This window comes from Sprattus sprattus, assembly GCF_963457725.1.
Source record: "Sprattus sprattus genome assembly, chromosome: 5".
NCBI lineage: Eukaryota > Metazoa > Chordata > Actinopteri > Clupeiformes > Clupeidae > Sprattus > Sprattus sprattus.
The window spans coordinates 13,698,510-13,714,285 of record NC_137924.1 but is presented as its reverse complement, the minus strand read 5'-3'; the positions used below and the strand labels follow the sequence as shown (position 1 = coordinate 13,714,285).

General features: G+C 41.2%; 2 protein-coding genes across 2 annotated transcripts in view; both read left to right on the top strand.

The window, feature by feature from the left end:
* Positions 1 to 440: 440 nt before the first annotated feature.
* Positions 441 to 4,152, top strand: tbr1b (T-box brain transcription factor 1b; the record flags this gene model as incomplete). The annotated part of the gene is made up of 6 exons (XM_080838714.1): positions 441 to 1,132; positions 1,439 to 1,593; positions 1,759 to 1,880; positions 2,231 to 2,389; positions 2,513 to 2,574; positions 3,306 to 4,152. 6 exons carry the CDS (start codon positions 441 to 443, stop codon positions 4,150 to 4,152), a joined length of 2,037 nt encoding a protein of 678 aa, XP_080694840.1.
* Positions 4,153 to 7,542: 3,390 nt separating this feature from the next.
* slc4a10b (solute carrier family 4 member 10b) overlaps positions 7,543 to 15,776 on the top strand; it is a gene marked incomplete at both ends in the record, with an annotated part of 36,054 nt that continues 27,820 nt past the window's right edge. Inside the window, 2 exons of the mRNA XM_080839671.1 lie at positions 7,543 to 7,590; positions 10,334 to 10,363. Of these exons, the coding sequence (XP_080695797.1) occupies positions 7,543 to 7,590; positions 10,334 to 10,363 (78 nt within the window). The remainder of the gene's footprint in view (positions 7,591 to 10,333; positions 10,364 to 15,776) is intronic.

Below are 15,776 nucleotides of genomic sequence, written 5' to 3'. Positions count from 1 at the left end.
CCGAATAACTGGGGGATATCCTGGCATTGGGATAAAAAAAAAACAAAAAAAAAAAACATAATAAACTCTAAAATAGAATGGAAATAGTATTTGCTCTGACTGCCTTAACATAAACAAGAGAAACCTGTACAAACATCTAAATGACCACCCCAAAAAGCTACAGGGTGCGAATGTGGCCCCTCTGATTATTCTAATTATGATCTGACTAATTAAATTACAGTGACGCGTCAACCAATAGAACAAGTCGCTTCATTAGCGATGCAGGCTGAGGAATGAATACCAAAACCCTTCCTGATTGCAGAATAGTGTCAATTGGCTAATTTACTGTCTTGCACAGAGTAGCTCGAACTACGGGAAGGCGTTTTCTCTGGAGTTAAGTGCAGAGGCGTTAAGCTTGTGCTTTCAAGATTCTTACATTAATTGCTGTTTGTCATTGAGCTATGCAGCTTGAACATTGCATCTCTCCAGCTATAGTGCTCTCAAAGAGATTTATGAGTGTGGGCAGTGGCTATTCCAACTCCGAGGGATCAGAGCTCGCTTTACAGGACCATCCTATTATATCTGCAAGTGACAACCTGGAGAGAAGTTCACCTCTGAAAAAAAACCCGAGGGGGATGACGAATCAGTCAGAGGCAGACAATTTCCCGGACTCTAAGGACGCATCAGGGGACGTCCAGAGAGGCAAAGTCTCTCCTGATCTTCACGGAGTCTCTGATATCAGTCACAATTTCGATGGATCTGCTGGGGAAAGGTACCTCCTTACACAATCAAGCCAAACCCAACCCGTCTCAACAACTCCTGGTGCCATGTTTCCATACCCGAGTCAGCATGGTCCAGCGCATCCAGCGTTCTCCATCGGAGGTCCCAGTCGTTATATGGCCCATCACCCGGTCATAACTAATGGAGCGTACAACAGCCTTTTGAGCAACACTTCTCCCCAAGCTTACCCGACCGCTGGCTACCCATACACGCAGCAGTATGGCCACGCGTACCAAGGAGCGGCTTTTTACCAGTTCTCGTCGGCACAAGCTGGACTGGTCCCTGGCAAAGCCCAGGTTTACCTTTGCAACAGGGCCTTATGGATAAAGTTTCATAGGCATCAGACGGAGATGATCATTACCAAGCAAGGGCGGTAAGTATTTTTAATCTCGAATCTTGTATTTTTATTCAGAAATAGACATGGAACAACTTTACCACGCTCTAGTTCAGCGTACTCAATATTACATGTACATATTGAAAACAAATTATGCGCATAATGCAATGTGATTAATTTATCATACAATGCACATTTAGTACCTGCACACTCCTGGTCATATGATTATTATTAATATTGTATAATTATTAGTTGTAATACATTAAACAGAGTTTTGATATTGTAATTGGTAGGATATGTGACTCGGCTAGTTTATTAACATTAATTTGTTTCTATCATTCACAGGCGAATGTTCCCCTTTTTAAGTTTCAACATCTCTGGTTTGGATCCAACAGCTCATTATAACATTTTTGTGGATGTAATTCTGGCTGATCCAAACCACTGGCGATTCCAAGGCGGAAAATGGGTTCCATGTGGCAAAGCGGACACTAATGTAACGGGTGCGTCTCCAAGTTATCCAAATTTGCGAGTGACAACACAGGACCGTAAGATATTGCAATAAACGCTGTCGAAATGAATCACAATTTAAGTTAAACTTGGACAACACATATTTAATGAGTACTGGCCTTTTTTATATTCTGGCGTTTATGTTTTACATTTTCCAGGAAACAGAGTATACATGCACCCAGACTCACCAAACACCGGCGCACATTGGATGCGCCAAGAGATCTCGTTTGGAAAACTAAAATTAACAAACAACAAGGGCGCATCCAACAACACAGGACAGGTAAGCGTGAAACATTTTATAATATCTTTAAGCTTTCAGTAAACCAGACAACCTTGCAAAATTGTGGTCTGTCCTTGCATAACAAAATCGCAAGTTATGGTTGGCTAAGGTTAAGGTGTTTCTGAATGTTCTATTATTATTTAATTTCAAAATGAATGTTACACTGGTTAGTTGATAAATATTGATATGCATGCTGCTTCGTTTTGTGTTTTGATTTATTAGTTCATGCCTATTTAAATTGTGTAACGCAGGCTTCCATCAGTCAAGTCAATTAAGATAGTATTAACTCGCCAATGAAACTCAACAAGTGTGCGAACACAAAAGAATAGGCATTGCGTTTTTCCCCGCAGATGGTGGTTCTGCAGTCTCTTCATAAATACCAGCCCAGGTTACACGTGGTTCAGGTGAACGAGGACGGCACAGAAGATACCAACCAGGCAGGACGCGTCCAAACCTTTACATTTCCAGAGACCCAGTTCATAGCGGTCACAGCCTACCAAAATACTGATGTAAGATATTCCGTTTGATTAACGCGTATGTTTGGGTACAGGGGTCCTAGAATTTTGACTGCGCCTACAGTGTCTGGATTGTTATGGCGCAGAAATTCAAATCAAGATGCCTTCATTTTACAGATAACACAACTGAAAATCGATCACAATCCATTTGCAAAGGGCTTCCGGGATAACTACGACACGTAAGGTTTTAATTAATTTTAACATCTTGATAAAAGACGTTGGATAATGTTTTTGTTTACATGTATGTGGTGACAAGCCCCGAGGTGACATAACTCCTCACATAATTATCACATGTAGATTTCTGGTGCTTTATAAGTAGGCTAACAATTATGTTTTATGACATAATTAACAGTATCCGCTGTATTAATCGATCGATCGAAAGAAAGTGATTTGATTTACATTTACATTTACATCTACATTTGGTGGAGTCAGCATATCCAGTCCTTCCTAAAGACATATAGCCTCGTGTAATGAGCAGATTTAGTAGATTTCCTTTTTTAAGTGCATCAAATGTACACATCATTTTATATACAATTTAGCAATACCAACTGTTCTGCATTTTAGGCTAATGCGCGCCGCATATGATTGTCTTATAAGCTTTGCTGTTTAGCATAGAAACTAACATAAACATGTCACAGTCTTATCGGCCTGTTAAAAAAAAAAAAACCTAACGAAGAGGATGAGTAAGAGGGGTTCTGACATAATTTATTTGTTTGATTGCGAATCTTTTTTTCATACAAACCACTTAATTTAACTAAAATAAAAACGTAAGGACAGAAAATGAATCTGTCTTTTTAAAAGTTGCATAGCTTTAACCATATTATTGTTGCTATCATATTTGTCGAAGTTGCTGCAACAAGTGTTTGACATGGCTCTGAGTGTTGTATTGCCCTCTCCTCTCTTTCTTCAGGGTTTACACAGGTTGTGACATTGACCGGTTAACGCCCTCGCCGGGTGACTCTCCGCGCTCCCACATTGGGCCTGGGGCGAGATACGCCATGGCTGCAGGCTCTTTCCTTCAGGACCAGTTTGTCAGCTCTTATGCCAAGTCCCGCTTTGCTCCTGGCGTCGGGACCGGGCCTGGCACAGAGCGAAGCGTCTCACTTACTAACAGCTTGCTCTCCCCTCCGCAAACCGATGAGACCACAGTGGCCTCCCCGCAGCGCTGGTTTGTCACCCCCGCCAACAACCGACTGGACTTCGCCGCGTCGGCCTACGACGCTGCTGCGGCTGCTGACTTCGCTGGTAACGCAGCAACCCTCCTGTCCTATGCAGCTGCCGGAGTGAAGGCACTTCCACTGCCTGCCGCAGGCTGCTCTAACCGAGCTCTTGGTTATTACGCTGACCCACCAGGGTGGGGCACACGCACACCACCCCAATACTGCAGTAAATCAGGTACTGTGCTGTCATGCTGGCCATCTAACTCCGTTGGCACGAGAACGGCCACCTCCAATTACCTGGTCGGCTTGGAGGAAGGGGACGTTCTAGCCCCGGAAAGATCACCTCTCTGCGGGGCCTCAGATGAAGCCAAACCAAAGGACTTGTCCGAGTCCAGCTGGATTGAGACTCCGTCTTCAATTAAATCTATTGATTCAAGCGATTCTGGGATTTTTGAGCCGGCCAAACGGAGGAGGATTTCACCATCTGCCACACCGGTTTCGGAGACGTCGTCTCCATTAAAAGCAGAAATGCTAAGGGAATGCGAGAAAAATGCATCCAAGGACATTGGTTACTACAGTTTTTATGCACAAAGTTAGAGATTAGATTTTAATTATATATTAAAACACAGACATTCATATCATGCGTAGGTCTAATATATGGATGTGTTTGTAAAAAAGATTTATTCAGGGGACTGAGTTAAAAAACATAATATGTAGGCTAATTGGCAATTGCCAATACATATTTTATAATTTCAAACCGACCGACACAAAACTAACTGGACTGTGTACATTAGGCTATAGTCTACTTGTAGTCTCCACATCGCTAGGTGATTTTTAATTTGGCAATTTATGTTGACGCCTTATGTGTTATTGTAAGTATGGAAATAATGTAAAATAATATAGGCTAGCTTTCGGTGACACTCCATCTGTTGATGTACAGCATGTAAACGACTGTAGAGATTCAAGAATTACATTTTTGTAAAATGCAATATTGCAGTAGATGGAGCATCAATCATCCTCCAAAACAAATGAAAGAGCCTGGAACACAAACGTATCGCTATTCCAACGAATTTGTACATTGGGGTGCGTCTCAAACTTTGAAGCCCAGTCAACAATTGTTACCTTGTCCAGTTAGACCCGTTACCTGTATAACACCATTACGCGCTTACCTGAAGCATGGCGGCGCCGTTTGCTATTGGAATGGTACTGATTTAGAAGCGCCATTACCACTTTGTTGTTGTGTAGCTTGATATTGCTGGTGCGTATTAGAATTGGGAGGTCTATATTTCTCTTAAGCCTAGTGTGTAGACTCTTTGTTATGTTCAACTGTACATCTTCATACAAACTTTTGTCCAATTTTTATACAACAGGTAAATTACATCATACATAAACCGGTAGAATTTTACTTTTATACATTTTACAGTGGCAGCTATGTGTAGCCTATGTTTGAGTTTTTGTCTCAGAGAGCGCGTTTTATTTCATGATTAGACCTATAAGAATGAAGACATATTTATGTATATTTTCTGTGTCGGTTTCACGAAATATTGATGGATCAGGTGTTATCTGTGAAAAAGCTTATGTATCTGTGACGTGTTTTAATGCAATAAATATAAACTTACATCAGAGTTATTCATATATTATTACTAGTTGAAATATCACTAGGATTCCAATGTCGAATTAGTTTTACAAGGGCATGTGAAGAAAATCCACACAAGTGTATCTCTAATGGAAGTCCAGTGTGGGGTCAATACATATGATGTATGCCATGATCATGTCATGACTCATAGCCTACTCACTATTTCTCACTCTCTCGCTCCCTCTTGTACTCATACTTACACACACACACTTTTTGCATCAGTGCCTGTTGAAAGTTTTGTAACACAATTCAGACCACTAAAAAACTACACACACACACACACACACACACACACACACACACACACACACACACACACACACACACTTATATATATAGGCTCCATACTAAATCTACCTATAACTAACTATATCTATAAAATGGAACTGTATTTTAAATATGACAACGAAAATCATATTCTGGGCTGAATGCATACATAGAATTGTTGTTGTCCTATAGTATAGCTACTACCGTTTGTTTAGCTGTTATTTAAAGATTTAACTGTTCCCTGCGATTTGAAAATCAAAATTGTAAGGTATAAAATACCCTTCTTTGTGCGGCACGGTGCATACAGCCATCTTGCGGCAGTTTACTGTAACATGTAGCCTCCTTACAGTAATTCTGTCAATACAGACAAGACGACAGACGTCGAAATTACTGTTTCTGGCAAAGCAATACCTTAAAAATCGTATGCCTAATAACATCAGATCAGTAATAGGTACTGCACTTCATATTTGATGATGTTTATTAGACATGGCCACGATTTTAGATTGCTTCGCAACGTTTTAACACTAGAGGGCAACAATGCCATTTAGCTGAACTACTTCAGAGAGAAAATGCGAGGGACTGTTGAACATATCCATGTACTGGTGTTCAGCTAAATCAGCTCAGTTTAATTTATATTTTGAAAACAAGTAAATGAGAAGAGTTCTGCTCGCGTCATCTTTGATCGACAAAGCGGTAAGCTATGGGAAGTTTTTGATCAATTTAAACAACCCTCACACACACACACACACACACACACACAGGCCCTTCCACTTAAACGAATCCCTATGTTGTACAGGATACAAAAAACTCAGTATTAGGTCTGTCAGCACAAGGTTATCCAACAATTATTTTGGCGTAAGGGAAATAAGACTACTATTTGGCCACACTGGACAAAACAGCCAGAAAAGATCTGGGATTCAACCCTAATTTTCTAATACAGTTTAACAAAGCGGGGTTACATGGACAGGCCCTAGGCTAGGTTAATTATATATTTACTTAGACAAATCTGCTGATGCAACTGAAAAGACTTTCATGACTGTTGGAATAGAGAGATGTGGCAAGTATGCTCAGGGACTGAATGAATGGCGTCCTACACCCTTGGCTGTTGCCAATGTTTTTGCACAGGAAGATCGAGGACTGTATTTCAGTACAAGTAAATGGGATTACTTTAGTGTTAATGGCAGTAGCTTTGGTAGAGTTAGTAGTTCTATCTCTTGTAATGCTCTCCAAACTGCGAAAAACGCACTCCACATACGTATGACCTATGCAGCAAGTACATTACATTTAAGGGGTTATAAGCAGATTTATGGTCGCAAAGGTCCATATTGATGGGCTAATACTGTGATTTAAACCATGTGACTAATTTAACTTGCTGACCCTGGACATTAAATCAGTGGATTTCAAAGCCTCTAGCAGACTTTTTCCCCTACAGCATCTGCTATGTAATGCTACTGTACAGAAGAGGGGAAAACAAGGCTTATACATCTTTCCCTAACTAGTAGACCTACGATAACATTTTCTTTCAGATACAGACTACTATCGCCCAATAACAAAGAGAAAGCCAGACAGGGGTGGAGAGAGCGCGAAAGTGTGTGTAAAGGTATACTTGGCTTATTGTGCTCATTAACATTCCACCTGTTTTAAAGTGGATGCATGTTTCATCATACCACTTCTCGCTCTCGCTATCGTTATCACCAGCATCATCGCAAAGTCTACACATAGATGAGCGCTCATGTTTTGCATAGCTGACATATTTAACCTCCGTCTTTCGTATTATATGGCTCATCTTCAGAACCCGTCTAATTTCTAAAATCAATATGAGGAGGAGTTATTCGTTGACTCAGCGACTAGGTGCTGCGTCACGGCGGCATAATCTGAATGCTTATTACATGCGCGTTTGAACACGGGGGTGAAAACCTACCCACGAAAAGTAATAATACCGGGTAAGGCTTCGGGACTTTGTGCCCATACAACATGTGACCATACAGTATCGGTGTGTGTAGAGTCGTGCAGCTCCACCGACCGACTTGAAAGAGCAGCTGAACGCGTACTAACCGGACGTATTGTTCTACAGGTAAAAGAAGATGGACATCAGAGACCAAGGTGCTCAAATGGAGCCACTTCTTCCCACGGTAAGATACCTTTGGACCATGTTATAGCATCGTCTCAGAAGGCATGTACCAGTTCTGTACAGTAGCTCATGACTACACAAACACTGCTCCTGTGCCACGCACCAAGAATCCGCGGCACGTTTTGGGGTTGTAAAAATGTATCTGTGATCGGTAGATGTGTAACGTTTTTACAAATCTTTGGACTTATGCGGCGTTCCGTTCTGAGTGATAGCTACGAGTATCTGTGGTCGCGCGAGAGATGCTACAATGTGCGAGCTACTCGTGTGGATGATTTTCTTTGCGCAGGATAGCCCGTTACACATATCGAATTAATTTATTAAATCATAAAACATGGTTGCCCAATCATGTAGCAAAAGCGATATTTGTATGATATACAATTTTTATTCTTTATTATATGCATAAAAATAGAATCATAATAGGAATTGTCCAGGTTAATGTTTCACTGATGTCTAGTCAGGTGCTGATATTCAGCTAAAAGCGGTGTAGCACAATATACTCATCACAAGTGGTTTTCATATCAGATATTAATTTCACAATAAAATACAATACTGACAGGTTACTTTGGAGATAACGCAATCCCTGGTTCCAGAGTACTTTGAAACAGATTTGGCCCTGGTTCGACTTTGGTCTACTAGACCGGCAATATATCAGGGCTGTACTGTTGTCCAGTTTCATCTGCTATCAGGGAATTGTCCCATGATCTCAATTCATAAAATTGATTATAGTACCTACATCATGCATTAGCACAACCTGTATGAGTGACCTCATCTGTGTACCACAGATTATCCATAAACCTTTGTCAATAGATTACGCTGTAACGTAAGGCAGGGGTACCTACAGTAATGCGCAAAGCAATCTCGATGATGGGTTCCCAGCTGCCAGGATTCAAGGAATCTGAGTGTACAAGGTTCAGTCTCAAGTCTTGTTGTTTTGTTTCCCCAAAGTCAGTTTGCAGACCATTTCCGAAGGTTTGCCAGATAGTTATTAGTCTGTTTAAATCCTAAAACACATGAACCTGATTAGTGTGGCTTAATGTGAAATAATGTAAGTACTATTAGAAGTGACACAGCCACCTAGGACTGTTGTCTTACTCCAAGGTTCCCTATCTACCAAAAGAAACACAATTGTGTAATGTTCAGATTAAACACATTTAGGCCACACAGGCAAGCAAATAGGGATTTTTTTTTTCTTGGTCGCATCTTGTGCTGGACCAGGGATGCCAGGTAAAAGTAATGTTACAGATGAGAGAATCTGTGAAAATACTTGCAACCAAGTAATACTTGTGGTACTGCAAGAGTATGCAAACAGGAGAACAATAAGAAGTTGTTGTACTCAACAACATATCCTCTGCATATTCAGACTTTGGAAATGAACCTCTCATTCTGAATTGGTATGAGCGTTTTTAATCTACCCTCTGCTATAGCCCATATGAAACACATTGGCCCTGTAAGCTCATGAAGAGCTTTAGATTTGATAGTAAGCAATCGCTAGTCTTTGGATAATGAACTTAAACTTGAACTGGCAGGGCCGTGAGTTGGCCGAGGTGAAAGCCAGGCAGCTGCTAAGAACTCCGATGCTCATTTTCAAACTTGGGATGTGTGCACTGGGGCGAACGCTGCTCCAGTTTAGCATGCCAGGCGTAGCATTTGGAGAAAAGGGCAATGAAATGCGTGTTATTCATATATTCATTTAAAAAAGCAAGTGCCGTTAGGAAAAAAGGGAGTTTTTTCTCTATGTTTAAGCATCACCCGGCACCAAGCTCTAATCACTTCCTAAGAGATTTGTTTTCGTTATCCGTTTGCTGTTGACAGAAAAGCAGCTTTTGTACAACCCCTAAAAATATCATCCTGTGCATTGATGCTGGGACGGATGGGTAAGATTGCTCTGTTCTTCTACGCTAAAGCAGCCTCATATGTTAATAACCCCCTCTTTCCTGACACACACTCTCTCCCTCTCTCTCTCTCTCTCTCTCTCTCTCTGGTGCTCTGGACTGTGATGTAATATAACTGCTTTGTCCATTTCTCCACTCTTCTTTCTCTCTGCTCCCCCCATGACTCTTGTGAGTGAGTGTGCTTGTTATGCAGGGATGATAAGAGATAATGGTCTCATTCTGATGCTGTAATGTCTTCCTCGATCCTTACAGATGAGCAGATATATTCAGCGTTGTATAAAATATTAACATGGTGGTATTTGACTGGAGTACTCAGGCTCAAACATGCTTCCACGATACCCTCCACGTTCAAGTGTGGATACCCCTCTATGCTGTAAATGAGTGATGTTCCCCATCTGACACAGTTTCATTTGTTTATTAATAGTGGCTTTAACCTTTTTGTTGATTTGTAGTAGAAGTCAGGAGCACAGACATAACAGTCTGTCTTTATCGAGATTGCCTTTTTCAATATCACTGTAAATCTGTTCATCACAGCTTAACCCTCAAGAGCACACCTGTCTTGCTCTATAGCCATGTTGAACATGATTAATACACTAGGGCGCAGAACATCATTCTGTTAATGTACCTCTCAGTGGCTTTAAAACCTCTGCTTACCAAAGCCTCTATGATTTCCAGCAGTGGGGAGTAGGCAGCAGCCTTGCTCGCAGCACACATGTAGTTATGGCAGATTGTAAACAGATGCATTGTAAATATTTCAGTTGGACCAACACAATTTGATAGTCAGTGGAATTCACTTTTGCAATAAAAAGCATAAAGTGATGCCTGTTCCTCAACTTGCTGATTGTTTTGCAGGTAATTACACCTGCTGCAAGAAGGAGTGTGGTAAGTTGGTCAAAGTCTCCATTCACATCCATTATCCTCGTCACAACTCCTTCATATGGTGGCTTTATTGACTTTATTGACCAGAGTATTGACCTTCCCCATTTATAAGTAATTGAACTGGTCCAGCTTAGGTTGTCATTAACAGCAAGGTTATAGGAGAAACATTATTAAAAATAGTTTTTGAATGGATTTATTCACTGAGCACCTGACCTTCAAGGATGAATTCACCATAATGTCTATCCGGCCAAGCTGGCTTTCAAAGTCTTTGACATTGAAGTACTTATTTGCGAGTTATGTGGTGAAAGCATGCTCTTGCTGCTGCTGATATTTTTGGTAATTCTTAAGGAAACCCATATCATGTTTGTCTTATGTATTTTAGTTGTGGATGTAGTTAATACAGAATTGATCAGCAGACTCCAACTCGTCCAGTCACTCTAGAACCTGTTAAAATCGGTCAAATTCAGAGTCACCATAAACATTCAACATTGCATGAAAATAGAATGTGAAATGGTAAAACATGAGATGGCAGAACTCGGAGATCTTCGAGGTTCATAAAAAAATGAGGATCATTCTGGGGGCTGAATCTGAACCATGCCAGGGGAAGAGCTGGAGCCCGTCCCTCACCTCAGCACTTTGAGGAAAAAGCTTATCTGATCTGAACCATCCTCTGGGGACTGTTGAGTTCGAGGAGAAGTCAAAAGGGGATTTATCAACGCTCAATTAGATATCGCTTCTGAGACTGAGGATTGCACAGGCAGCTATGAATTTATCATCGCAGATTGGCCTTAGGCCAAGTCAACAAACTGTTTCTTGCGGATGGTTTTGGTGTTGCTTGTGGCACACTGGGCAGAAACCCAGGCAATGGGCTATGTTGAATCATGGGACACAACGTCAGGGTTTGGTGGTTCATCAGAGGCTGTTGCCCAGTGGTATGGAAATAGGACAGCTGGCTGAATGCTTTCATACAGCTTTATCACTGCTGTCCATGTGGTGGTGTTTTTTTGGGAGATCAGGGGTCATTTATTTTTAATTCTGTGCCCAGGAAACGACACTATCCACAGTTAAGCTCAGAGAGCAAATGAAGATTTACAAGCACAAAAGTTTATTTATTTATTTTTTACGCGAATAGAACCCCAGCTGTAGTGTAAAACTTCACAATTCACTGTTGCCTTATTGTCTGTCTAGGATTTTCCCAAGAATGAGCTTTTAACAGTGATTCAGGGATTCTGTTGTGTACCACAGGAAGAGATGCTGCTGTGCAAAGAAACCCATTTATTAAATGTCCTACCTGGGTATAATGTTTCCTGTTCAAGTCAAAGTCCAAAAGGTTCCATACATTACAACGTTAAATAACTACATGATGTAAAATAGTATTGTATGTTGTCTCCTTTCCACAAAGAACGAGTCTGTTCAGATACTTCTCTCCTCTCCACACAGTCCACAGGTCAAAATATAAACAACTAAAGTAATCAGTTTCTGAGATCCAAGCACTTTTGCCGCATTATTTTTCCTGCTGCCACGTGACCTTTGTTTTTACATTGGGACTGTGTTTACACTGGGCCACAGGATTGACCCACACACAAATGTAACACATCTGTGGGTCCACTAATATTGTGCGTAGTGGATTATATCCATTATGCAACAAGGAAAGTACCACTTTCATTAGTGGATGTGAGAGACATTTGAGTGAGTTCATCAGACACTTCATGATTAAAGAACTCTACTTTAGGCTGTCTATGTGAAATGAGATGACACTATAAAACTCTGTAAATCTGTCCTTCGGAAACTTCACTAGACTACAACTACAAAAGACTGCATGGCCTAAAACAATTAACAGAACTTACCCCACCGTACTTGAGTGGATGAAATATCATTCTCTTTGAATTAATGTGTTTAGATTTCTTTGTGGATTTATCTGTAGATTTGAACTTGAAGGTCACCTCTCTCTACCTCATGTTTAGTGTAACCAATCACCAGTGTCAACACACTTTTTAAGTAATTAGTGTCTAATTAGTGTTCACTGGTAAATCTAGGGTCGTGTTGTCACAGTTTCCTTCAGTAAGTGAATTTTGGAATCAGTGACTGAAAACTGCTCTAAATAGTGTATCCTTATTCCCTCAGAGAATTTTGCAGATCTTATAGTCACCATACATTTGTGCTTGCATAGCAGCAATTTCAGCAAGCATAGTTTCCTCACTGGGGGAGAATTGTATTCAATCATAGGCAGAAGGGCTTCGATTAGCGCTTAAGTTAGGGCTGTGCGATATATCGACTTTTTAGGTGTATCGATATACCTATAGTTACTTTTATATCGCCCAGCCCTAACTTCAGTTCAGCTCACACATTTGCTCTCCTGAACGCTTGACCAAAGACAAGGTGAAGACATTACACCTGCAGGGCTGTCAGGTCAAGGGATCAGGTATCAGAATCCATCCCATTAGCAGTATACCCTGGAGAGATGCTCTTCTGGGGATGGGAGCTGCTAGAGGGCTTTAATGTGAAAGCTACATGGAGCAATGAAAGGAGGGGCGAGCAACACTAGCTTAGCTGCATCATCTCTCTCTCTCTCTCTTTTAGATTAGAGGCTGGACATGTTTGACGTCACTGCTCTAATCTTACACCGGATTGGTTAGATAGAGGGATGCATGCTTGTCGAAAATAGTGGGTATGTGTGGAGCAACATAGGCAGTGTGTGCTTGGACAAGAGGCTTTTTTTCTTGCTCCCCTTTCGTCCTGGGCATGGTGTGTGGATAGCCATCCTCTGCATCGTGTGGCTAACTCAGCACAGCTACCCTTGTCTGTGGGGCTCAGTGTCCTTGACTGCTCTGGATGAGATACGAGGCAACCCTGAGAAGAGGTCATGCATTCGGGGAGCCAGGATCTGTACACCCAGTTTAACTGTCAGGTAGGGGTCATGCTTGTAGTTTGAGTAGCATTGGTCTCGGCCGAAAGTTTTAAAGCTCTTTGGGTTGACTGCCACAGTGACATGGGGAGATGGCTTTGGTTTTGTCAGAAAGTCTTATGTATGTGGTGTTATCGTTTAAAATATAACGGTTGATATCTAAAGCTGAAATAAACAGCAAGGGCACTGAACAGTGGTTAAATTTGCCCTGAAGTGCAGCATCATTGACTCAGAGTTCTGCATGTGTTGCAGTTTGCAGGGGCAAGGACACAGGTAATGAATGCCTCCCGAAGGTACTGGTAATGAATTCAACATTGCAGATAAGGCCTGTTTTGTATACAGCATAGTAGTCAGCATTATCTCCTAAACAAGCTGATAGATGGAGAGAACAGCAGCATCAGTCCGACACCAGGTTATCAGAGATCTTGCCCTGCTGACTGCAAGGAGGATGGAGCCTCTGAAGAAGCAGCAGCAGTATTTCTATGTTCTTGTGAAATAGCTTAGGGTGGGGAGGTAAGTAGAACTGATGACACAGCAGCTTTCACTAATGATCTACCAGCATTCTCACTCAAGATGGGGCATCTCATACTCAGATCAATACGCATGATGGAGATCGATGGCTGTGTTCAGGGATAGCCTGTGTTTGGCTGGGGCAAGGCACCCCAAAAGAGCTGGCGCTGTGCAGGTGTCCGCTGCGGAGAGTGAAGAGGTGATGACCACTGCCATCTACACAGTCAAACTGACACTGCGATGATGGCTGCCCTGTCCAATTACATCACTCCAGTAGCCCGGCAGTAATCTCCCACCCTCCCAACATCAGCCCTCTCTGCTCTAAGTCGATTTTGACTCAGCTGCACTTGCTGTGCTGGACACCTCAGGATTGATCAATGGCATGCTAGATCCTTCCCATGTTAGACCCCTCTATAGGGACACCTCCACATTCATTGATGCCATTTTAACATGTGGTTTTATTTTTGGAGCACCTCTGAAATTAGTAGTTCAGTTCTTCTCCTCATCAAAAACACACAGAGGTGAGTTTGCCTGAAATAGGTCATAAGCTATTTCTGCTCTAGAGCAAAAAAAAAAAAAAAAATACAAAATAAATGTTCATCTATTTAAAGGATCTTAAATGAACACAAACTAATTATATTAGCCTTTACTATGCTAGCAGGTGGAATGCTAATGTAGGATTACCACTGCTCTGTACAGGATTACCAGTTCATAATGTTGATGTTTTAACTGAAAAACATTCAGAATTTCTAAATCAAGGGGTATGGCACAGATAGCTGTACAAGTATTTATTAAGCATCAACCTCATACTAACTACAATTTTGTGCACAAGTTAAGGAATAAGACCTCACACAAAGTGACCTACATGCAGCATATGTGAACAGATGCTCACTTGTGGGCCAGCCTGTCAAGGGCAATGATTTCAAGGTACACATGTGAGTTTGCTTACTTCTTAGCCTCCATTTAGAGGCATTAGCAGTCAGCTGGCAAACTCAATTAAGTAGCTTCTGTCAAATTGTTACTTCTCAGATAGATGTATCTCATCACTACAGATGTTGGCAGCTCAATCAGAAGTACAATGTGGAATTACTCAGTAACAGTAAATGTATCCTTCTCCATAAAATGAAGGAGGTCTGCCACACCCAATTCTTTGATTTCTTATCAATCAACTTGTGATAATTCAGCTGTGAAGAGAAAGCTTGACCCAGGCCCAGCATTTTTTGGTAGGCTTTGGAAGTGGAATATATAAAACAATTATGTCACATAGCAGACATTGAAGGCCAAGTCCCATCAGTTTCAGGCGCCCGAGGCAACATTAGAGGCATGAGACTCGAATAATAAACATTCAATTTCTAGTCTTTTTTACACGTAGTAAGTTTCAATAACACCATACCATTACATATCGACAGGAGCAAAGATGAGACATCGTTGTGTGGTGAGAACTGATAGAAAATCGCGCTGCCAGTGCCGTCGGTGGGAAGAGGCAATTCTTTCAAATCTTCCGATTTTTTGGTGGCACCGATATATAAAGGGCTACGCTATGGCGGCTAGTTTTAGCGCTCTTTTTAGCGCCCAAAGTATCAAATAATGATGCAAATGTGCTAATATGGTGAAGTAAATGTCAATATCATAAAGATTGTCTTATCCAGAATATTTCCATTTTGATGCCCTAATGTTGCTTTGGGCTCCTTTAATGCCTATCAACTGATCAGTTTATATTTTATGTTGCAGTGTCTGAAGAGGCCAGATGTAGCTGCTATCATTAATTCATTACATAAAGCCTACACAAGATTACATTTGTTGTTTATAGTAAATCACTGTGTTAATCCTCTAAAAATAGTATAGTGTCTGACATAAATTCACATATATAAAGAGCATAAAAGCATAAATGCATGAGTGACCTTTGGAAAAAAGCCCATTGTTAGTCACTTGGCATAGATACAGCCCCTACATTTATCAAGCACTCTCAAATGCTGAATGGCTTAGAAGGGAGGGTTGACA